The 25052-nt window shown below is 42.7% G+C and overlaps 1 protein-coding gene across 4 annotated transcripts in view; it reads right to left on the bottom strand.

The window, feature by feature from the left end:
- The window catches only part of gpat2 (glycerol-3-phosphate acyltransferase 2, mitochondrial), a 103841-nt gene that overhangs the window by 18446 nt on the left and 60343 nt on the right, over positions 1 to 25052 (bottom strand). For 3 of the 4 annotated variants that reach the window (XM_054774013.1, XM_054774016.1, XM_054774014.1), the window contains exons 4-17: positions 24451 to 24546; positions 22637 to 22716; positions 19102 to 19212; positions 18623 to 18745; positions 18158 to 18257; positions 14107 to 14240; positions 11862 to 11961; positions 10590 to 10769; positions 9948 to 10115; positions 6080 to 6162; positions 4858 to 4985; positions 4686 to 4756; positions 3441 to 3601; positions 2925 to 3028 (exon numbers count right to left, since the gene is read on the bottom strand). In XM_054774013.1, the coding sequence (XP_054629988.1) occupies positions 2925 to 3028; positions 3441 to 3601; positions 4686 to 4756; positions 4858 to 4985; positions 6080 to 6162; positions 9948 to 10115; positions 10590 to 10769; positions 11862 to 11961; positions 14107 to 14240; positions 18158 to 18257; positions 18623 to 18745; positions 19102 to 19212; positions 22637 to 22716; positions 24451 to 24546 (1639 nt within the window). The remainder of the gene's footprint in view (positions 1 to 2924; positions 3029 to 3440; positions 3602 to 4685; positions 4757 to 4857; positions 4986 to 6079; positions 6163 to 9947; positions 10116 to 10589; positions 10770 to 11861; positions 11962 to 14106; positions 14241 to 18157; positions 18258 to 18622; positions 18746 to 19101; positions 19213 to 22636; positions 22717 to 24450; positions 24547 to 25052) is intronic. The other variant, XM_054774012.1, reaches the window with a different exon arrangement.

Here is a 25052-nt window from a genome sequence, read left to right as displayed (position 1 = left end):
ATTATTTTTAGCACTTGAGGTTAGAACCAATGTTTCATAACCCATAAAGCAGCACATAGCCACTGCCCACAACCTTCACTAAAATAAATCATGCTGACATAATGAATCATGCACAGAAACCATTATAAAAAAGCAATGGAGCTTCCTGGAAAATAATGTGCTTCAAAAACTGCAATTGCTGTCAAGGTTCTGAGTTCATTTCTTAAAACTTTTAACATCTTTTAAGTACAAACGGTCTTTCTCTTCTCCTTCTCTGAGTGCTGGGACAAGACAGGTTATATCTTTCACATCTTTTACATTGTTCAGATGAGACTTTCCAGCGAGTGCATCGCTTCAGACAATACAGTAGGTTTCCAAAGCTGAGATTAGTTTTTGACACCTACAACCAGGACCGGTAAGAAGATCTTGCAATGTCTCCGTGTAGAAGCAGTGAGTGAGTGAGAGAAAAGACATGAAGGCTCAAAAGGAACAGATTAACTCTCCAGGGCCAACTGTGGTGGAGCACTCCTCCAAGAGATAGATGACATCCAGGCTCTCAAAGACCATTTTCATTATTTGACCCATCAGCTTGAAAAAGAAAGAAAAGTGTGGGCAATCTACTCCAGAGTACGGCACAAGTGTAAAGAGGATCAAACTTGAGCAGGTGGCCACAGCAAGGATGCCGACCAATATTGTGAAGCATCCTTTGACAGAGTGGCAAAGCCAGATTAGGTGGAAGTGAAGGTGGAATGATGGTTTTGTAGAACCAATACAAGCCACAAACCAGGCTTATCAGAACAACCTGTTGGTGATAAATAAAAAGCAAAGAAAGCGATTCTGAGAGGGAGATGTTTTTTTGCTGGTTTGAACAACAAAATTCAGAGCTTCTGGATATTTTACAGGCTGTGTATTTCATGAATAAAAGGACATAATAGGTGACAGTAATGGATGCTATATACATTATATACATTTTAGTTGTGTTCATTTGTGTCTTAATAATTCTTTCATGTCTCTGATGTGACTTGTTTTTCTTTATTTCTTTCAAGCTGCTACACCTACCCTGAAGTCTTTGGAGAGACCCGACTCACACTTTGAAAGGTTTTGCATAATTTAGGCCATGCCCACACAAAGATGGATTTTCTTTTCTCCACTCCAGTGTTAAAAAAATATCCACACACACCACTGGACTTTTAAAAACAAATCTCTGTCCACATAAAAACACATTCACCAGCTGCCATAGACATATTGGCCAATCAGAAGCCTGAAAAAGTTACCACAGCTGACTTGGTTCTGCATTATAACATTCTGCATTATGTCAATTTAGTGAGATTAGATGCACCATGTCAGGCCCATTATCTCTAAAATCAGCATCCACTTACACCAAGCCCAGGAAACAACATGCATCTTTTTTTAATCACCTATATGTATAATAAGTGTGTCTTCCACTGCACAAAATGACATCAGCACCCATGACTCAATAACTTAATAAATTGCGTTCTGTTGTTAATCCATCCATCTTAACATGCTTAATTGAGAGCTTTGCCTTTAGGCTCGGCTCCCTCTTCACCACAATGGACCGAAGCAGAGTCTGCATCACTGGAGATGCCGCACCAATCCGCCTTTTGATCTCGCGTTCCATCCGTCCCTCACTCGTGAACAAGACCCCTAGGTGCTTAAACTCCTCCACTTGGGGCAGGATCTCATCCCCGATCCGGAGATTGCACTCCACCCTTTTCCAAGCGAGAACCATTGACTTGGACTTGGAGGTGCTGATTCTCATCCCAGCCGCTTCCCACTCAGCTGCGAACTGATCCAGTGAGAGTTGAAGGTCATGGCTCGACGAAGCCAGCAGGACCACATCATCTGCAAAAAGCAGAAACCCAATCCTGCAGCCACCAAACCGGAACCCCTCAACGCCCTGGCTGTGCCTAGATGACAAAGGACAGCCCTGGCGGAATCCAACACTCACTGGAAACGGGTCCGATTTATTGCCGGCAATGCGAACCAAAACCCCATATTCCTGGAGTATTTGCCACAGAATTCCTCGAGGAACACGGTCGAATGCCTTCTCCAAGTCCACAAAACACATGTAGACTGGTTGGATAAACTCCCATTTACCCTCAAGGACCCTGCTGAGTGTGTAGAGCTGGCCCACAGTTCTGTTGTTGAATACGTTTTAAATGCATGAGATAATGGCGCACATATCACACATAATACAAAAAGCTCTGTTTTAACCGTTCAACATGGAAGCCAGAGTTTTTCCAAAATCTTTACCCTAAAGGCACATCAAATTATGCGTTTTTTTAAATATCTGTGTTCATGCAGACATAGTCTTGAGTGGATGCGGATAGTGAAATAAAGCACTGTTGTGCTACACACATCAAGTCCACCACCTTGGACAAGGGCCACTTTTGTTCAGTCTTTCACAATGCCCATGGTAATGAGAACAGTGAAGCATAACACAACAGGCCTATTGCAGAGCATAAACTTTTGCCAAGGCAGCCAAGTTTACTAATAATGCTATTATTCTGCTGAGATGGCAGAAATTCAGAATGCTGACTTTGTCCAATTGTGGAAAAAACCTATTTTCATGGATGACTGATTTATGTAAATCTCAACAGATCTTACATAATGACAGAATATCACTGAGAAAACTGTAGAAGGGCTAACTGCAGAAATGCAGCTTGGCTAATGTCAACTACGTACATACTTGGTGGTTGTTCATGAAAAACCACATTGGCACAGTCTTGTGCTTATATCTCAAACACTTTGAATATTAAGCGGTGCAACATTAAATGGATTTGCAATCCTGCCATGGCAACTGTCAGGAGTCACAGCCAAAGCCTCCCACGAACACAAAGATGCAAGAAGAACATAGGATGACTTTTGGGCTTAAACGAAAGTTCTCTCATCTTACCAAAATACACGCATTTAAAATTACTCACCGCCAACAGCTTCCAAAATAAAGGCATGTGTGACGATCTGGGCCTGCTGGTTGAGGTGAAGGGTGGCAGCAAGAGTAGGACGAGGCACAACTAAAGGGTCTTTTCTAGAGGGCGCAAATGAAAAGACAGCCAAGAAAGTTAAGAAATGACCTATTTTCACAAATAGTGGCCGCAACAAAAAATGAAGTTAAATAAACAATATTACCTTTTATGTCAAATGGGGTTTAAAATAAATAATGAACAAAGACTAGGTTGAACAAATCAGGTGTGTAGCTCCACGGGAAGATAAAAATGGACACAAAACACTGTAGTGTGATCACCATGTGTATATGACTCAGTAAATGCTGCTGTTTGGATTACCAATAGCAATTGTGTAACAAGGGATGTGTGTATTTGCTTAAGTGAACGTCACACCTGGCTACTAATTGAAACCTGGCGTCTACTGAGTTGAGGACAGCATTTGAGGAAATACAATGACTGTCATATTCCTCAGTAATTGTTTTCTAGATAACAAACCTGGACGGCATGACGGCTATGATGAGATGAGGAGCAAGCAGAGCAAGGGAATGGTGGACCACCTCTGTTAAACTACCCCCAAAGCCGACATCTTTGTTCCTGAACAAGAGCTCCTCTGTGAGCCAGGCCACATCACGACACAGGACTGACATGCTCACACCCTGTAGAGGAGAACGACGGATAAGATTTGTGCCAAAAATGAGTTATATGGTCAACAGTAATAGTAATTTATTATTAAAATATCAATGTGTCCGTCATACCTTAAAGGGATAGTTCATTTTTTTTTTTTTTTTTTTTTTACGCGAAGTTGTATGACATCCCCATCAGCAGTGAAGTACACTAACAGCGATATAGCCCTCCAATTGGTCTCGTGAGGCCAGTTGTGGTCGGAGATCCGTGAAGAGGAACGTAGTTCCGCTGAGTTTGCGGAGCCAAGAGTTTGGTTTCTCAAAACAATATGCGTTCAAAAGAGAAATACATTTGCATCACAAAAATGCCCTGTAAAACAAACAAATAAATAAATAAATCAGACCTCACAAAACGCTCTGCTTTATATTTTTCTCCCGCCGTATCACTGTGCACTGTTGCCTGTGCATTCATGTGTATGTGATGAAGACGCTCGCATCTTCTTCCGCTGTGGAAAACATACGTAAACAAGATGGCCGCAGTGCTCCGTCACGGAAGAAGAGTGGCATTACCGCAAGCGTCTTCATCACATACAGTTGAATGGAGACTTAGGAGACCAAGTGGGGAGTAAGTATCCGTTAAAGGACTACACTGCTGATGGGGATGTCATACAACTTCATGTCAAAAAATCCTAACTATCCCTTTAAAGAAAATACCTCAGTCATAGCCTCAGTCTGCTGTTTTTAAAGACCTAACGCAAAAAGCTAGTTATGGATCTTCTACATAAGAGATTTCTGCTCTCTTTTTTCCCCAAGGACGTACTGTAAAAGCGCTAGCCAAAGACGCTCTATACTGTATGACAGGACTACTCTGTTGTTTTTAAAGACATACTGCAAAGTCAAAGATGCTCTGAAAGGCAAGAGTGGTGTTTTTAGGCATCTTCTGCAAAAATGTTAGTCACTCCCAAGTTTTGAACTAAACCCAATTTGATGTCATTGATGGGCTGGATTTGGCCCACAGACTGCTAGTTGAACTTAGAGGTTCCATTGTCATTGAATTATTTTGACACTGGTGGGTAAGGCTGGCACTGGCACATAAATGCAGGGACGAGACATGCACCTTGCGGTGTCTGTACAACAAAAGACTGGACAGCAGACTGGTGGACATCACAGCCATGCAGGAGGTTGCAGCTGGAAAAGAGCGCACACAAATACCATTGGACATAATTGAAACACATCATAGGGATTCATTTACAAACCAGCAGGATATACACATATTATCTTGTGCATACAGAAGATGAGGTGGACAATAATGGCAATGCTGAGGTCTCTCTCTTGGTGGGTTCGCTCTTTGGGTCCAGGTGCATCATGAGAAGGCAAGAGCCACGACATCTTCCTTTGACCAAGCTCACTGTCAGTCCTTGACAGAAAAAGAGAGTCACACTTTGGCAGGGTAAAACAACTGTTACCTAAGTGCAACATTAGAATGTTACCTTTTTTTTGTTGTTGTTTTTTTTTTACCATTACACAACATATCACAGTACCAGTGTGAGCCTGCAACCCCCCCCCGTATACAACACCTGCTCAGTCAACAAACATTAAGAAAACACAGTGACTCGTACATTTCTCTCAGGAACAGCTTTAAGAAGTGAATACTGAACCAGGTGGCCAAGGCTGATTCAGTGGCACTGTTGCCATTTCTTGCCAAATGCACAATGAGTCAAGAAACAAAGGGAAAATGAAATAAACGTACATATGATTAGAATGAGTTGTGTTGCTATTGTTTTAATAACAATAGCTGAAACATTCAATTACATTATATTAAATGGGATTTGTCAGTCATAACCACTCTAATCTTTTTGTGGATTTGCTGCATTTAAAGTAAACCTCGAAGATTTAGGTGATGGCTTGTAAGGAGACAGGAGAGTTTGTTTCTGGCTAAATTAGTAGGCTGTACCTGTACAGAGCATTAAGCAATACTGCTGTGTAGTAGAGAGCGCATTACAACTACCTCTGCTCCCTGAGAGTGACACAAATGCGCCGCTATACCATAAAATCACTTACAGTATGGTCTCGCCGTATTATTAACATTTTGCACCCAATGTAAGTGCCTGCCTTGTTTATATACTCATGCAAAAGAAAACTAAAACATCTCACATGCTGGTAACAATCCGATCTAACTATCCCTTCTCAACCATCCATTACATCCTACCTCATTTAATCATGCTGGTTTGTTTTGTTTTTTTGCAAACACTCTCAGAAGAATTAACCATGTGAGTAGTGAATCTACTGTGTAGAAGCCAAGCAGCCTCATTCAGGATGTTATTAATTTTGCTTTGTTACCTTATTCACTAGCCCGCTGCTGCATGATAAAAAGGATTATATTCACCATTCTTTTTTTCAAAATGCATAGAACATGAGTCAAACAAATATTACGCTCATCATACAATGCAGCTTACAATACAAAGTTCAAATTCACGAGGGCGTGTGTGTGTGTGTGTGTGGACTGATTACCTGTTGTCAAGAATAACAGGCAGCAGCAAGTCCTGTAGAGGGCGCCATTCAACTACTCTGCACCTCCCTGATTCATACATCTCCTATTAAGCACACACACACACACACACACACACACACACACACACACACACACACACACACACACACACAGAGATCATCTATCAAAATACACCCTCATAGATTTATACAGCTGTTAATCTATATTATTGCGAATTGTGTATCAAAATAGTGATTTCTTAAGAATAGAACCTCTTCTATTGGTGACATTCAAAAACCTCACATTACCAAGGTAGGCATATTTAACTACAAGTTATCTCCTCCAATTCAACATTCCTGCAACAATCTCATCGACATGACATATGTTTAGAGTGCTTCAACTTGATACATTGGTTTCTAAATACATCATGTCTGTAAAACCAGAATCATTGATCAACCAATGACTGCACTATGGTTCATATACTGTACTTCTCATTGTACCGTCTATATCATATTTTGTATTTTTTTTATGCACTTCTCATCCTTTTTTGTATATTTTGATAAATATACTGATATATCCAACAGCTATTTACATGCATAAGACCAGAGTTCAGGCTCTGGAACCAAACTTATCAGGAGGGGCTGGACCTTGTTCTACTCTGGAGTTGCGGCAGGGGAGAGCTGGTGAGCTGGTGTGAGCTTATTAATCGCCCGCCCTGCTCGTGTTTACGTAATCTCCGGTGGATGAGAGGTTCACTACTCCACGCCTTCAGGTTGGGAAAGGGCTGTTTGTGGGTAATGCACCAATGCACCCATGAACCCAATTGTGGACACCAGAACTTCAGGAAGCTGTCAAGTAGTCTTACCGAACATGAATGGCTTCTGGGACACCTGACGCAGGTGACAGGTACCGGCAGGCCAAGTGGCACTTGGCAAGAACTTGGTTATGAGAGGAACTTGGTGAGGCCACGGAGCATGATTTTCAGTCAGCTTTGAAGAGGTTCTGACAATTTCCAACACCTCAGAAAGGGGAAGCAGTGCCCTGTCCACACGTGGAGGCCTGCTGGCCTCAACTGGGCATATAATAGGAATACTTCAAAGCTCTTCTCAATCCCACTGACATGCCTTCCATAGAGGAAGCAGAGTCTGAGGACACCAATGTGGACATTTTCATCACCGTGTCTGAGGTAGTCAGAAACCTCCTCAGTGTACGAGTTTCACCCTAAATTCCTTATGGCTCTGGATGTTGTGGCCCTATCTTGGTTGACACACTGGGATGGTGGTCCACTTTTTTAATAAGTGTGACTGGAGGGTGTGTTCCAACTACAGGGGAAATCACCCTCCTCAGCCTCCCTGGGAAAGTCTATTCCAGAGTGCTGTAGAAAACAGTATGATCATTAGTAGGGATGCACAATATTTTTTTTCAAGCCGATACCGATAACTTCCTGCTTCTCAAGACAGATACCAACAACCAATGACCAACCTATTACCTTCAAAATATTGATTTAACTGTAGTTTGTGCACACCCCAAGGTAAGAATGGATTTGACAAACTGTACCTGTAGATTTGTCCTTACCAAATATGATATCACTACTCCTAACAAAAATTGCAAAATAGCGGCAGCTCAGAAGTACAAACCGTGGCACCAAGGGGTTTACTAGCGGACAAAGCCAATATCTTCAACAATGGTAAAGGGCTGGTCATCCAGCTGCATCATTTCCATGAAATCACAGATCCCTTTAGCCCTCGGGTCGGCTCTGGCAAACGTTTTTGAGAGAGGAACAAACCCCGGGCGTCATAGCAATGCTATGATGAAGCTTAATGTTTTACACCCTCATCGCGCAATGTTTGCAGAGCATTCAGAGCACTTGACAAAATATCTTCCTCTGAAACAGTGAGAAGTCTCACACGATGGACGCAATGTTTGTTTACAAGTGAACTTATATAACAATTATAACAGGCCGTTCGCAGCATTTCACAATAATTACCGCGCACCCCTTATCATTAGTCAAACGTAGGCTACAGGAGGTGCAATGTGGTTTTCGACCTGACCAAGGAACACTGGATCAGGCTTGCAAGGGAACTGGAGGGTGCATGAGAGTTTGCCCAACTGGTCCACATGTGCTTTATGGACTTGGAAAAGGCATTCGACTCACCCTCACATGTCCTGTGCGGGGTGCTCTGGGAGTACGGGATTGGTGGCAGGTTACCACGTACCATTTGGGCCTTGTACAACGGGAGCAGGAGCCTGGTTCGAAATGCTGGCAGTAAGTCGAGCTTGTTCGCTGTGAAAATTGGCCTCCAGCAAGGCTGCCCTTTGGCACCGGTTCTGTTAATTTTTAAGGACGGAACTTCTCGTCTCTGGTATTTGCGCATGATGTGGTACTGATGACCTCATCAGGCTGTGACCGTCAGTGTTTACTGGGGCGGTTTGCAGCTGAGTGTGCTTCTCAGTAGCTTCTGGAATGAAAATCTGCACCTCCAAATCTGCAGTCATGGTTCTCAGCTGGAAAAGGGGGTACTGGACCCTCCATGTTGCGAGTGAGTTCTAGTAGTTCAAGTATCTCAAGGTCCTGTTCACCATTGCGGGAAGGGTGGAGCGTGAGATCAACAGGCGGCTCGGCGCAGCGTCTGTCGTAATGCAGTCGCTTGACCGAACAGTCGTGGTGAGAGAGAGAGCTGAGCCAGAAAGTAAAGCTCTCAATTTGCTTATGAAGCTATGTTCCTACCAATCCTTTTTGTCCTCCACTGGCACTGTATTTATAACCAACTAGGCATGGGCCTAGTTGGTATAAGGTTGGTTATAAGGTTTCAAGGTATACAGTATCACGGTATGAAAAACTCATGGTTTCAAAACCACTAAAATTTTTCGTCATACCATTCCTTCAATTTGAGAGGAAGTGAAGGTCCAGTGTGGCCACTACATAGAAATACTTTGTCACGTCCTGTGCTATTCCTCGCAGTTGAACTGGGCTTCGAGGTGCTGAAACCACAGGCGTGTGTCGTGTTGCCAAAAGTCAGGCACAGACAACACTGCCGTTAGCTGCCTCGTTAGCATTGAGCGGTCAACATATTACTCACGTCAACAGTCACCGAATTTGGAGATGTGATTCAGAACGAGAGAGGAGTCGAGGATAAGTGGTATAAACGGTTTACTCTTCACCGAACAAGCAACAACCATTTAACGTTTCAGTTGTTAACAACAATCACATCAATCGGACGTGAAAGCTTGTGGAAAAGTAACATGACGTGTTTTTTTAAATGATTTATGTTGTAACCTTCTTGAGCTACTTGATTGCATTTATTTGCATTTTGCTTTTTTTTTAACTAAGAAAATATTTGAGAACTGCATTTTATTTATTTAGAAACAATTCAGTTATTTTCTGTTATTTATTTAAATATGTGTTCCACTTTCATCCTGTTCTATCATATGGTTTAAAAATGAATGAATTTTTTCTCTTTTCAATAAAGCTATTTCAAAATAACACATTTTAGATCTATAATTCTAATATTGTGAAACCGTGATATTTTTGCTTAAGGTTATCATACCGCCAGAATTTCATAGTGGCTCATGCCTAAAACCAGCTGTGCAAATATTTGAGCCAGATATAGCCAACAATTATTTACATGCGTAACACCTTCATTTCTACCTGTAAATATTCCCAAATTTGCACTTTGTGTAAATATTCCTGTGTTTGTGCTTGCCTGCTGTGTACCCATACCCCACACAGGGACAATAAAGGAGACTCTAATCTCCAAATCTCTTCTCTTCTTAGCCTCCATTCGCTTCATATGATACTTTATGTGCTGATGATTGAACAGTTCACAACTCATGTCCTTATGAGGGGGCAAGAGTAGACAGCTCTTCATTTTAGGGGTCAAAACCCACAGAAGATGGAAACCGCTGCTGCAGCAAATCATGAGCATGTCTTCGATTAGACGATACGCTCTTGAAGCTGTGCACCTTCAGAGAAAAAGGTTGGGCCAAATGGATCCTAACAATCCCTTCTGGTTTCCTCCAAAGAAGCGACAACAGACACCGCAACAACCAGCCAACCTGTGCAGGAGACACACTTAAGTACAATTGCATTTCACAGAATCTTGGCAATGATATCATCATGAGACGCCGCCATTAGGAGGCACATTCTGTGGTGCCACTAATGAGCCGAGTGTATGATGATGGATAAACAGTCACACAGAGGGAGTGTATCTAGGGGAACTGTGTGTACAGTACTATGTGCACCCTGCGTCTGAATGATGAGGTGTGAACCTTTTTATGGCAATTAGCTGAAAGTTACATCTCCTCTCAGATAACAGAGGGCAAATAAGCATCAACATCATGTTTCAAAATACCATGCAAACCACACCCCAACAAACGATTGCCAAAAGAGAACACTCTCAAGTTGTACTCACTTCAATTGCCAGTATTTTTAATTTAGCCTCCAAACTGACATTACATTTACAGAGAGCTGTTATAAAATGGCCTTTTGGCATGGTTGAGAGAGTGTGATGTGTGTTTACAGCCATTTACGTGCGTGCGCGTCTCTGGCACACGGTCATAGGAGATGCCCACAGAGACCAGAGTGACATCAGGGACAAATCCCTCTTTGATGAGCTGCCTGATGCGAGCCAGCCACTGCCCCCCTTGACCAGACTCTGCAGACACACCAACACTTAATGGTTGGCCCTCGTGTAGTAGCTCACGTACTAGCTGAAGATGGAAGGAGGGAGAGACAGAGAGAAAGATGGCACAGGTGAAGGTCTTGAAGGTCCTCACAGTAGGGAGCAATTAGCATGAAATGCCTGCCATGCATTTTTAAAGCATACATTAGCCAAACGACAGGTCAAGGCCTTCAGAGGAGGAAGGAAAAAATGTGTTTGGGGCAGCTGAGGGACAAGAAGTCAAAATGCAGACAGCAAATTGGATAAGTAGAGTAGATATGAAAGGCACTACGGGGGACACATTCAGAGTGCTGTACAGGAAACGAATATTTAAATTACGTTAGAGCAGCTGCTAAACTGGAGTGCATTCAATAATAAAAGGTCTATTAACACTGAAATACAACCAATAAACAATCCAATATGTATACTCAGATAAATGCACAATGAGGAAAACTAAATGCATGCTGCATCTCTCATACAGAACCTGCACAGTATGTTTCACCGGGGTTATAGCTTTGTGGATTGATAGCCGACTGAGTGCTTTTATGAAGTTGTATCGCAATATATTGATCCTAATAAAGCCAGTTACACCTTCAAATGAAACAAATCCTCGGATAAACCGATACAAAGCACCAAGTGCTCCAAAGTCAGGAACAAAATGTGAGAAATGCAACATGAGGAGGGGAAGCAAGGAGTGAGGGATGAGGGGGAAGAAACTAATTATGAATAACGAATAAATTTAAACGATGGCTTTTATTCTGATTGAAGAGCTGACTGTGGAGGGATGAAAAGAACAAATGCACACGAAAAGATAAATTACAAGGCCAGGTATCTGTGCTGAGCCAGCAATTTTATATCATCACGAGTATGAAGATACTTTCCACCAGCAAAATGCATTAGCATCATACCATTCTGATTCATGACCCAGACCTTCATTTCCATTCACTTATGAACAGGCCGTTTGTATGTATCAAGACACGGAGCTAATAAGGAACCGCTCCAGTTGTCAGGCTGGAATGGATTGTGCGGCCAGAGCGGTGAGTCAGAGGAAAGAGAGTATAAGTAGAAGACGACCATGCAGAAAATGAGACAAATTAGGGGAGAAGCTCATCACTGAAAAAGAACAACATGTCACACTTACAGAGGTCATGACAGGCGAGTATATACTGTCCATCTCGGCATCATGCTCAGTCGCTGCAAATGGTGGCAAGAGGATCACACCAATTTTCTGAAGGATCGATCTAAAGGATTAACACAAACAAACATCTGTGAGGCGTCATTTCACACATGACATCACTAGACATGATAAGCCATCAAGATTAGCGATAGGCATAAGAACCGATTAGTCAATTAAGTGATGCTGTAATACTTGGCACTGATTGTTGATTGTGGTCATCTATGGGCTACATCGCTGTCCTAACCTCCGCCATGGCACAGGACTTCCTGACAGCACTAATCGGCTCTGGCATGCAAACAAAGGTTCAAAACGTTCATAGAGATACTTGCATGCCTCCATTTCAACCTTACAGCCTCATTAAAAGCTAGGAAAACAGGGTAGCAAATTTAGCACACAAGTATCTCTGCATTACTTCAACTGTGTTTACATTTGTTGCTAAATATCAATGTTCGTTCAGTCGTTCCTCATATACAGTAAGTTAAATGTGCCCCGAGACCAGAAGTCAGCAACCTTTACCATCAAAAGACCCATTTTGCCTCCTCATCCAGTGGAAAAAAATAGTCTGTAGCTGTCAAACATTACACAGCTTATAAACTTTTAAATGTTTTAATTGTTTAAAAATGTTACTTGTTACAACAACAGAATTCAACTAACAGAAGTGCAGAGAGCCTACTTCGAAATAACTTTGAAATAACACTGAACTATGGAGACACTTTGGAGTTGTTCCCGTATTTGTGTAAAATTAAACAACTTTAACATAAAAAAAAGCATATCGGAGTTCACATGTCTGCATATCAGTGCTGTCTGATCATTGTCGTTTACAATACACCACTTAACTCATCACAGGCAATTGAATATGCTTGTGCTGAATGAATGTCATCTATTTGCCTACTGGTGATGTTTGTTGCCATTCTACTGGTCCTGTCCTTGACTGCCTCTGCAGAGAGAGGCATTTCTTTCATTTTCTGATATTTTGATGAATGACTCTTTCATGTATTATCCATTTGTGAACGGCTTCCCCATCCTTACGATCTCATGTGCAGCCACAACACTAGCAGCTGTAGCTGAGTTTGGAGAGTTCATCCACTTCTTGAAAGTATGTTTGCTTTGCTCAAACTTCCGTATTAGTTCCAAAATCGGTAACACTTTACAATCAGGCACACAAAATTACAGTAGTTAATGAGGAACGAACATTACCTAACCCTATCCACTACTCATTAGATACTCATTAGATCTTCATTAGTTCCTCAGTAACTACTCTAAATGTACAGTGTATGTGTTTTAGTTCCTCAGTAACTACTCTACTTGTTAGTTCTTCATTAGTTCCTCCGTAAGGGCCGCACAGCGGTCTAGTGTTTAGCATGTTGGCCACACAGTCACAGTCAGGAGATCGGAAAGAACTGGGTTCGAATCTCCATTTCTGTGTGGAGTTTGCATGTTCTCCCAATGCGTGCATGTGTGGGTTTTCTCTAGGTACTCCCGTTTCCTCCCATATTCCAAAAACATGCATGTGAGGTTAATTGTCGACTCTAAATTGTCCATAGGTATGAATGTGAGTGTGAATGGTTATTTGTCTATATGTGCCCTACGATTGGCTGGCGACCAGTCCAGGGTGTACCCCGCCTGTCGCCCAAAGTCAGCTGGGATAGGCTCCAGCATACCCCACGACCCTAATGAGGAGAAGCGGCATAGAAAATGAATGGATGGATAGTTCCTCAGTAACTAGTCAAAATTTATGTGCCTTAGTCATTAGTTCTTCATTAGTTCCTCAGTAACTACTGTATTTTTGTGAAGTGTGACCCCATCTGCAGTTGGTTACTTTTCCCGAAAAAGCTGTGTGCTTGTTTTGAAGTTCTGGGTTTTCATGAAGTCATGAAGGACAAACCTCCTTCCTCACGGACATAATACCACCTGTGACTTGCCCTTAGGTATATGAACCCACCCCGTGTATATGCCACCACTTCACAGACGACAGCTTTGTTAAAGGGAAAAAAGCAAGCTTTGCTACACATCTTAAAGAATAACTCACAACTGTCCGTCAATTAGCTACTAGTCAGGTACCAGTCTAACCTAAAATAATTCCAACAAACAATACTTAAAACTTAAATTTCCCAAGGTCAATGAAAGAAATGTAGTCAAATGCCCATCACTAATCGAGATACAGTATGTGTGCTTTGATGGATGTTTATTTTTTGGTATTTTTTCGTACCTTAGGAAGGAGTTGTTGATTTGGACTGGACAAATTGTGTACGGGACTCTCAGGTCATTACAGAAGAGCACCAGAGCGAGGACAGCGCTGTCCACCATGCTTTGACGCACGTACATGTAGACAAGCAGCGATCCCTGAATTGTACAACACAAGCAGCTTCACATAAAAAAGATTCTTCACATGGCGGTTTCATCAAAGGTTATTTAGTTAAATAGGATGCAGTATTGTCAGAATTAGGTGTGGAAAGACTACATTTAGACAGAATTGTCCTCTTTCCATGTCTATACATACATATGCTACTTACAAAAACTTTGCATTTCCATGGTTGTTAAGAATGTATAACTATAATGCACTGAACTGTGCTTTTCATAGAACTAAGACATTTTTGAGTCCCGCTGAACAGAATCCAACAATTTTTTATTAGCAATGAAGAAAATGAAAATACCATTATCACCATTTGATTATGAGCAGAGACATAAAACATCTTCTCTGACTATGATAATGAAAAGCAATGAAAACAAGCAGGCAGAGAATTGGGAAGTGTTTTTAGGCCCATTACAATAACCTAATTTTATAATGACTTTATACTCTTGCTTAATGTACTCCGCTTATCTAGCCCCACACACACACACACACACACACACACACACACACGTATATATATATATATATACACACACACACACATACATATACATACACTGTATATACACATTTAAAACCTAGTTTTTTTTTATTAAAAAGGAGAGGCAGCACTAACTGGAGCGGCTCAAGGCATACTGATGAGGCAGCCTACACGTCTCTATTGGCTCAAATCTCAGTTCACTTCATTTGCTGTTTGTACTTTTGCCTGACAGCTCGCTCTGTTTTTGCTCCTAATTGTGTTTTGCTAATGCCTTTTATTTGGAGTCTACAATTGCATTTTCATTTTTCCTCTTATCGATGCATTAGCGGGGTGACCACATCAGGTTTTGAATGGAGAGCCTTATCCTAAAAGAAACAAATTAATGCTTGATGACTGTCAAGAGATCCTCAACAGCTACTTTACATTAGTTACTAATGACATACCGCAAATTAATGCCAACTATTGCATTGTTTCCTACAAAACAAATAACTACAGGGGTTTCTGATTATAGCTGGGTATAAAAATGGCATTAACAGCTGTGGATGTAGGCAGTTTTGTATGAAGTCCACAAGAGTGGTCAGCATCCATCAGCTTTATCTCCCTCTGCCTAAGCTTCCTAAGCTTTAGAAGGTTGCTTGTGCGACTCATGCTTTCTGAATCATTAGATAAGTTAAACTGAATATAATGTTAAACAGAATGTAATGACTTTTCAAATTTAGGAAATAACAGCTTCTTTCCAATTATTGTCTGCTTCCAAGCAACAACCCTCTTTGCGGTTGAGGTAAATAAATGTCTTGGCTATAATTACCTCACGGTACAATACCAATAATAACTGACAACTGGTTTCACGTCATTAATGTTTTCCAAATGATCTAGGCAACTACGTTAGTCCAATGAGATTCATTTGGTCTAACATTAATACATTCTAAACAGTTCTTTTTACAGACCAGAGTTAGGTAGTTTTTTCGTACCTGACAGTTTCGGTGGTCTTCAAGAAGTCAGACAGCAGATGACGCTGTCGAACTGCCTTCACTGACAGTAAGACAGCAACAACATCTGTATAAATCAGCTGACAAGACACAGGAACACCACTTGACCACTGAGGAAGACTGCAAGTGAGCAGTCGAGATTGTCAGGTACGAAAAAACTAGGTAACTCTGGTCTGTAAAAAGAACTGTTTAGACTGGAAGACAACTATGCCGTTTTGCATTATTTACACTGAAAAAAAACAAATGCAACACCTGTGTTTTTGCTCGCATCTTTCATGAGCTGAACTCAAGGACCTAAAATTTTTTTATGTACAGAAAAGGCCTATTTCGCTCAAATATTGTTTACAAACTTGTCTACATCTTTTAGTGAGCACTTGTCCTTTGCCAACATAATCCATCCACCGCACAGATGTTGCATATCAAGATGCTGATTAGACACACACAATAAAAGGCCACTCCAAAATGTAATGTTTTACTGTATTGAGGGTGGTGTCGGTCAGAAAACCAGTCAGTCATTTGCCTCAGACAGTGCAACACATCACATTTGCATAGAGTCGATCATGTTGTTGAATGTGACCTATGGAATGTCGGTCCACTACTCTTCAATGGCTGGATAATGCTGGATATTGGCAGGAACTACAACATGCTGTCATATATGCTGATCCATCACATCCCTAACATGCTCAGTGGGTGACATGTCCGGTGAATATGCTGGCCGTGCAACTACTGGGTTGTTTTCAGCTTCCAAGAATTGTGTACAGATCCTTGCAACATGGGGCTGTGCATTATCATGCTGCAATGTCACAACAATGGGCCTCAGGATCTCAACGTGGTATCTCTGTACATTCAAAATGCAGTCAATAAAACGCACCTGTGTTCACTGTCATATAACATACGCCTGCCCATACCATAACCCCGACATCACCATGGGCCACTCCATTTACAACATTGACATGAGTAAACCGCTCACCATACATGCTATCTGCCATCTGCCCTGTACAGTGAAATTAATCCGTGAAGAGAACACCTCTCCAAAGTGTCAGATGCCATCGAATGTGAACATTTTGCCCACTCAAGTCAGTTATGACAGGGAACTGCAGTCAGGTCGAGACCCTGATGAGGACGACACGCATGCAGATGAGCTTCCCTGAGACGGTTTCTGACACTGTGCAGAAATTCTGTTGCAGCAGGTGGGTGGCTGGTTTAAGACAATTTTGGAGGTGAGGATGCTGGATGTGGAAGTCCTGGGATGGTGTGGTTACATGTGGTCTGCGGTTGTGAGGCCGGTTGGCCGTACCACCAAATTCTCTGAAATGCCTTTGGAGACGGCTTATGGTAGAGAAATGAACATTCAATTCACGGGTAATTCTGTGGTGGACATTAGTGAAGGGAAACTCAACTCCTTTTACTGATTTGAATTCCTTTGAGTCACTCGCTGAAGTGAATCGGGTACTCCATTCACTCAAGTCACCCGCCACAAAGCACATGCCCAGAAACTCATACATGCGCAACAAGTTTAGCAACAAAGTTGTAGATGCTCGGCGAGCACCGGTGAGTCAGTAAAAGTCGAGTCTTTGTAGAGTACCCATGATTCAGTGAACCCCCAGTCTTCGTTGGGCAGTCGTGAGTCAGGGAAACTCAAGTCTTCGTCGGGCACCTGCAATGCAGCTCGGGTTGAAGGGGAAAGGAGAACTGATTTGAGGCAAGGCCCAGATCTGTTGCTTTTTCCACGGCGCTAACACAATCATACAAATGCAGTTACCGTCACAGTTGCACAATTAGTGACATATTACCTGGTTTCCATTTGTAATTTAGTGAGCAGTAGCAAGACTGAGTATGTGAACGACTTAAGGCCAACGAGTACCCGTGAATCCCAATTCAGTAAAAAAGGGGAAAAAAAAACCCAGTTTTGAACAACTCGTTCATAACTGGCACATACAGTATCTAGTGGACATTCCTGCAGTGAGCATGCCTAATACACACTCCCTCATCACGTTTGACATTTGTGGCATTGTTCTGTATGATAAAACAGCAAATTTTGGAGTGGGCTTTTATTGTGGCCAGCTGCCTGTGGCCTGTGCAATAATCATGCTGTCTGTACCACACCTGTGAGGATGAATTATCTCGGCGCAAAGGAAGCGCTCACTGACGCAGATGTTGACAGATTTGTGTACAAATTTTTGAGAGAAACAGATCTTTGAGTTCAGCTCATGAAAGATGAGAACAAAAACAAAAGTGTTGCGGTTATATTTTTGTTGAGTGTACTTAGCCAACCATGTAATTAGAACTGTGTTGATTCCGTGGTTTAAAGAAAAACAATCATGAAACCAATTACATGTAACAAGACAAGTGAGAGAACTTTATAAACAAAAAACCCCACATCTTTAGATGGCTGCCAAAATAAAGTTAGGAGATTATATGTATGCGTGTACTGTACCTCTTCAGTGGCTCTGTGCAAAGCCACAAAATGGTTGAGGTTCACTTGAATACTGCCGAACACCGAGGTAAACATCTTTATCATAAGCCAGCCCACACATCTAGTCACGAGCAGAGTGATGGGAATGCAGACACACAGAAGAAAGAAGATAAAAATTAAAATTAATGGGTGATGAGGAGGAGAGTGGGATGACGCATGAAAGGCAATAATGGACAGACAGGGAGCGAAGTCCTGCACTGGCAAATACTGCAGTGCAATCTTGAAAATTGCTTGGTATTATATTTTCTTCAATTTGAATACTGAGGGTAGTATTTTTTATAACAATGTTTGCCATAGCATGTGACGTGAGCTGCTTATCAAGCATATCTACTTGTAATATGACAGTAATATGTCTACATGCAATTTTGGTTTAAACTGGTATAATTGAGCCAGAAAATCATAATATTAAAATAATTAAAAACCCACCGCAAAAGGCTCGGGGAGATGCAGGTATTAATCATGGGGTGGAATGATGACAGCGGATGGAGCTGCCCTTGGCTGTCACCCCCCTCAGGCGTTTTAGGGTCTGCTGTGAGAGCCTCCCTCACCCTGCAACACAGACACAGGACAGCAGAGTTAGACAAGCAAAAGATCCCTTTCATCCTAAAACACTCCCTCTTGGACAACATTAACCTTGAGTGAAAGGGGTTAGAAAAATGTTCAACTCAATTATATTGACAGATACAAAGTGAAGATACAGAAAAGTATAATGACTGCCCCATGTTACCCAGTTTCTGTCCATTCACTCTCTGGGTGATTCACTTCCTTTCTCTGATTCTTTGTGTGTCTTATCTCCTTTTGTTGTTCTCTCTCCCCAGAACAGCAGGATCCCATTACATTTTCTGTTTGTTTCCCTATCATTTATTTACTCTCCTCTCCTCCTTCATCTCTGTCATCTCTGGTACCTGTTGCTCTGACAGACCCTCTCCTGCCTGCTGTTAACAGGACTTGGATCAACCTTGCAGCCGCTCACAAACAGCAGGCAACATAGCCTCCGCACTAGCCAGCCTCTGTACCTACAGCAGAAACAAAGAAATTATGTTTGTATGTGTCTGTGGCAATAATAGTATTTGAGTCAACACTTTATATATAAAAAACTATTTTAAAAAAATTACAGTAATCTGTTTATCGCGATTATTTGGTTCCAGACCCGACTGATACGTGAATTTGCATCGTCTTAATTCCTTTTATTTGTATTTTAATTCATTTTGCCATTTTTATGCTTGAAAATGATTAATTTAGGCAAAACATACGTACAATGTTTTCAACCACAAACCAGCAAAATTTATTAATTAATAAATGACAGTAGGGATTGGATAGGCCTTCAACAAAATTGTTACTTTTCAATATTTTTTATGTATTAATTTTTGCAGGGGGTATGACATTTAAGTTAAAAATTCTGCAGTAGTACTTCTAACAAACTAGTTGAGACTGAATGAGCAGCGCCTCTACTGGATGCAGGCAAGTAGTGCACTCCAATTTTGCAATAACTGCCTCAAGACAAGATTAATCAATCACACAATCGACTCATTCTTAGTGATCTATTAATGCATTCAATTATGACAATCAATTTAAATAAAAGAGTTGTAAAGATGCAAGAGTACAGTGTATATAGAGTATGACATGGTAGTATTTTGTAACGGGAATGTCCATCCATCCATCCATCTTCTACCGCTTATCCGAGATCGGGTTGCGGGGGCAACAGCCTAAGCAGGGAGGCCCAGATTTTCCTCTCCCCGGCCACTTCGTCCAGCTCCTCCCGGCGGATCCCGAGGCGTTCCCAGGCCAGTTGGGAAACATAGTCTCTCCAACGTGTCCTGGGTCTTCCCCGAGGCCTTTTACCGGTCGGACTTTCCCTGAACACCTCCCCAGGGAGGCGTCCGGGAGGCATCCTGACCAGATGCCCAAGCCACCTCATCTGCCTCCTCTCAATGCGGAGGAGCAGCGGTTCTACTCCGAGTCAAACTCTGACACCGGTCATACAGGGAACGAACAGCTTGAATTAGCTGGTCCGATACCCCATACTCCCGGAGTACTCCCCACAAAATTCCTCGAGGAACACGGTTGAATGCCTTCTCCAAGTCCACAAAACACATGTAGACTGGTTGGGCAAACTCCCATGCACCCTCAAGGACCCTGCTGAGAGTGTAGAGCTGGTCCACAGTTCCACGACCAGGACGAAAACCACACTGCTCCTCCTGAATCCGAGATTCAACTATCCGGCGGATCCTCCTCTGCAGAACCCCTGAATAGACCTTACCAGGGAGGCTGAGGAGTGTGATTCCACGATAGTTGGAACACACCCTCCAGTCCCCCTTCTTAAAAAGAGGAACCACCACCCCGGTCTGCCAATCCAGAGGCACTGCCCCCGATGTCCACGCGATGCTGCAGAGTCGTGTCAACCAAGACATGCCTACAGCATCCATGGCCTTAAGGAACTCCGGGCGGATCTCATCCACCCCCGGGGCCCTGCCACCGAGGAGCTTTTTGACAACCTCAGCAACCTCAGCCCCAGAGATAGGAGAGCCCACCGTGGAGTCCACAGGCTCTGCTTCCTCATAGGAAGACGTGTCGGTGGGATTGAGGAGGTCTTCCAAGTATTCTTTCCACCAATCCACAACATCCCGAGTTGAGGTCAGCAGCACACCATCCCCACCATACACTGTGTTGACTGTGCACTGCTTCCCCCTCCTGAGACGCCGAATGGTGGTCCAGAATCTCTTTGAAGCCGTCCGGAAGTCGTTCTCCATGGCTTCTCCGAACTCCTCCCGTGTCCGAGTTTTTGCCTCAGCGACTGCCAGAGCCGCAGACCGCTTGGCCTGCCGATACCTGTCAGCTGCTTCCGGAGTCCCATGAGCCAAAAAGGCCCGATAGGACTCCTCCTTCATCTTGACGGCATCCCTCACCACTGGTGTCCACCAACGGGTTCTGGGATTACCGCCACGACAGGCACCAACCACCTTACGGCCACAGCTCCGATCAGCTGCCTTGACAATAGAGGCACGGAACATGGCCCATTCAGACTCAATGTCCGCCACCTCCCTCGGAACATGATCGAAGCTCTCCCGGAGGTGGGAGTTGAAACTCCTTCTGACAGGGGACTCTGCCAGGTGTTCCCAGCAGACCCTCACAATACGTTTGGGCCTGCCAGGTCTGACCAGCATCCTCCCCCACCATCGGAGCCAACTTCCCACCAGGTGGTGATCAGTTGACAGCTCTGCCCCTCTCTTCACCCGAGTGTCCAAAACATATGGCCGCAAGTCCGATGATACGACCACAAAGTCAATCATGGAAGTGCGGCCTAGGGTGTCTTGGTGCCAAGTGCACATGTGGACACCCTTATGCTTGAACATTGTGTTTGTTATCGACAATCTGTGACGAGCACAGAAGTCCAATAACAAAGCACCGCTCGGGTTCAGATCAGGGGGGCCGTTCCTCCCAATCACGCCTCTCCAGGTCTCACTGTCGCTGCCAACGTGAGCATTGAAGTCCCCCAGCAGAACAAGGGAATCGCCTGAGGGAGCACTCTCCAGTACTTCCTCTAGAGACTCCAAAAAAGGTGGGTATTCTGAACTGCTGTTTGGCGCATAAGCACAAACAACAGTCAGGACCCGTCCCCCCACTCGAAGGTGGAGGGAAACTACCCTCTTTTCACCGGGTTTAACTCCAACATGCCGGCCACAAGCCGGGGCGCAACAAGAATTGCCACCCCTGCCCGTCGCCTCTCACTGCTAGCAACGCCAGAGTGGAACAAGGTCCAACCCCTCTCAAGAGGACTGGTTCCAGAGCCCTTGCTGTGCGTTGAGGTGAGTCCGACTATATCTAGCCGGAACTTCTCAACCTCATGCACCAACTCAGGCTCTTTCCCTACCAGAGAGGTGACATTCCATGTCCCTAGAGCTAGTTTCTGTAGCTGAGGACTGGACCGCCAAGGTCCCCGCCTTCGGCTGTCACCCAGCTCACTCTGCACCCGACCCCTTTGGCCCCTCCCATGAGTGGTGAGCTCATTGGAGGGGGGACCCATGTTGTCTCTTCGGGCTGTGCCCGGCCGGGCCCCATGGGCGTAGGCCCGGCCACCAGACGCTCGCCATCGTGCCCCTTCTCCAGGCCTGGCTCCAGAGGGGGGCCCCGGTGACCCGCGTCCGGGCAAGGAAAAACGTGGTCCAATGTTTTTTGTCATCATAGAGGTCTATTGAGCTACTCTTTGTCTGGTCCCTCACCTAGGACCTGTTTGTCGTGGGTGACCCTACCAGGGGCATAGAAACCCCTGACAACTTAGCTCCTAGGATCATCGGGACACGCAAACTCCTCCACCACGATAAGGTGGTAGCTCAGGGAGGAGGTAATGGGAATGTAATGTTTCAAAATATTTTTATTTTTCATAATCACAGCTTTATTCTTGTAACATTTCCACTGTGGTATTCCTTTATAGAATATTACCTAGTGTGAGTCTCATTGATATCAAGAATGTTGTGGAAGCCAAGGGAGGGGTTTTGTCCAAACGTCTTACGATGGTGCAACTAAAAAAGCAGAAAGTAGACGAATAGATCAATATTTATCCACGATAACAGATAAGATATGCAGAACTTTTGAAAATTAAGCACTGTAAGGTTTTAAATGAGTCGAAAGGTTAGTTTCTTATTCGTATATGGGTCATTCTCCTGAAAGGGGTACCAAAAGCGTGACATAGCAATCAAAAATTAAAAGTTATTTTCTAACCAATTTACACATTAAACTAAAGTATCACTTGTTCTGTGTCAGTTTATGAAGAAAAACTTTATTAAACTACAAACTATATTTCATGGCAGCAGTGCACCGTTTACTGAAATCTCACTTGTAACATTCACATGAATGCTTGATGTGCACTTTGTATGAGTAAATAAATTAGTTTTCAGTCAAAGGTTTTGAAACATTTATTTTTTTGACAATTTTAACACAGAGCTACTGGATGGGCCCTACTTCAAACTCCGTTCGAGACTCAACACTGTGTTCATCAAAGCATTGTCAGCGCAAGAGTAACACACTTAACGCCCCCGTGGAGACATGATGCACAAAAATATTTCCCCAAAGTGTATTGATGAGAAAAAATAGATCAATAGAAAATCGTATTGTAATGCGTATCATGTACACTACGCCATATTTCGGATTATGAATCAGTGTTACTTTTGTTATTGTCTGAATTTTGACTAAACAAACTTCTGCTGTCTCTCAGTGATGGCGGTCACATCTTTTCCCTCTCCTCTCCCTGGTCTTCCCTGCTTTGCTTCTCATGTCTCGTTTTGTCCTGTCTCAAAGTTTTAAGAAGCTCTCTCCGCTTTGCTCTCCAAATCTAAATCATGGAACTGATCACCTGGTCTCAATGCAACTAACAAAATCTGCTTGATGAGAAGCTAGGGTTCGGGGGAACCCGTCTGCCCTGACGGAATGTTCACCGCCGGTTACGTGATGGACAATCGTGGGTAGTGGAGGGTCATTCTTCCTTCCATTGAGGACATTGAAAAACATTTACCTATTTGGAACCATGATAACAGGACTGTTCTTGATTAGGATTAGGCACTTCTCTTGTGTAACACAAAATTCGGAAGACTGAGACAGCAATCCAAGTGCCCAAAAGCTGCCTGTCATGATTGATTTATTGATCGAGAGACCAGAATGGACAAACAGAGTCTAATGGAATATGGCTACAAGCACTAACCCAAACAATCTAATTACACAATTGACATTGACAATTGACATTGGGTGTCAATGCAGAAGTCAGCTCATTTGCATATAGTTTTGTGGATTCTATTTTAGTTACATTGTGTACAGTGTGACATGCTGTCGGACTGCATGGATGCAGAAAAATGCATTTGGTGCACAATGAGGTGTTACTTCGGAAATCACAGTAGCTGAAACGTAAGTGCTACATTTAGTCTTAGTTCTAAGTTTTGTATTATTTATTTCATTGTCTTTGTGAGAAATGTTTGCATGTCACAAAATGGCAATGTGTAAAAGAACGTGTTTTAATCACAGTCACAAAGAAAGTTTATTCAATGTGTTTACATTATATTTTATATGGTTATAGCTTCAAATCACTGTAGTCTGTGCGTCATGCCTCTCGAAGTAACTGCACTGTCACTGGTACCCGTTTCAGGAGAATTTCCCATATATATGATGTTGTCCTACAAAATTGGATGGGTTTAATTTGGACTTATATGAGTTATTTTTACATCTCTCTATCACAATTTTCTTTGTACTGTATGTGACACACTTACGAGACTGTCCGGAGTGCACTGTTGGCAGCATTGGCCCACAGTTGGTCGGAACTTGCCCAACACAGGAACAGAAGTAATTTTTAAAGCCCATGACAACTAAAGCATAAGAAAATAGATATATACAAACACATGGGGTCGTCGTTACATATAACAATGGCAAAACAGAATATAACCAAGACTTATATCACATTAATAACAGATGCATGTATAATTGATGACAAAAAAATAGAAAAGTTAAGTTTTCTTCAATTATCAAAATATGCCTCTGAACAATATGTAGAAGGAACTAAATCTGTAAAATGAATACCGCCAATGAGTAAATACAGTGCAATAAAACATTAGTTAGAATTCAAACTGATCCTGTTTAGATACAACAGGCTAATGAATCTCCAAAAATCGATGACACTGATCAATGATAATGATCTGAGAAAACAGAACAGACCACTGAATTAGTGTCTTGCTGAGACAAAATAATAAATATACTATACTAGTATACATAATATATAGACTAAAGATTACTGTAGTGGCATTCCTGGATCAAGTTATTGGTCTTTCAATTGTCTCCTTAAATTGAAAGGGTAGAGAGAGAAGAAACAACAAAC

Source organism: Dunckerocampus dactyliophorus, chromosome 4 (genome assembly GCF_027744805.1).
Source record: "Dunckerocampus dactyliophorus isolate RoL2022-P2 chromosome 4, RoL_Ddac_1.1, whole genome shotgun sequence".
Taxonomy (NCBI): domain Eukaryota; kingdom Metazoa; phylum Chordata; class Actinopteri; order Syngnathiformes; family Syngnathidae; genus Dunckerocampus; species Dunckerocampus dactyliophorus.
This window is presented reverse-complemented; position numbering and strand designations above follow the sequence as displayed.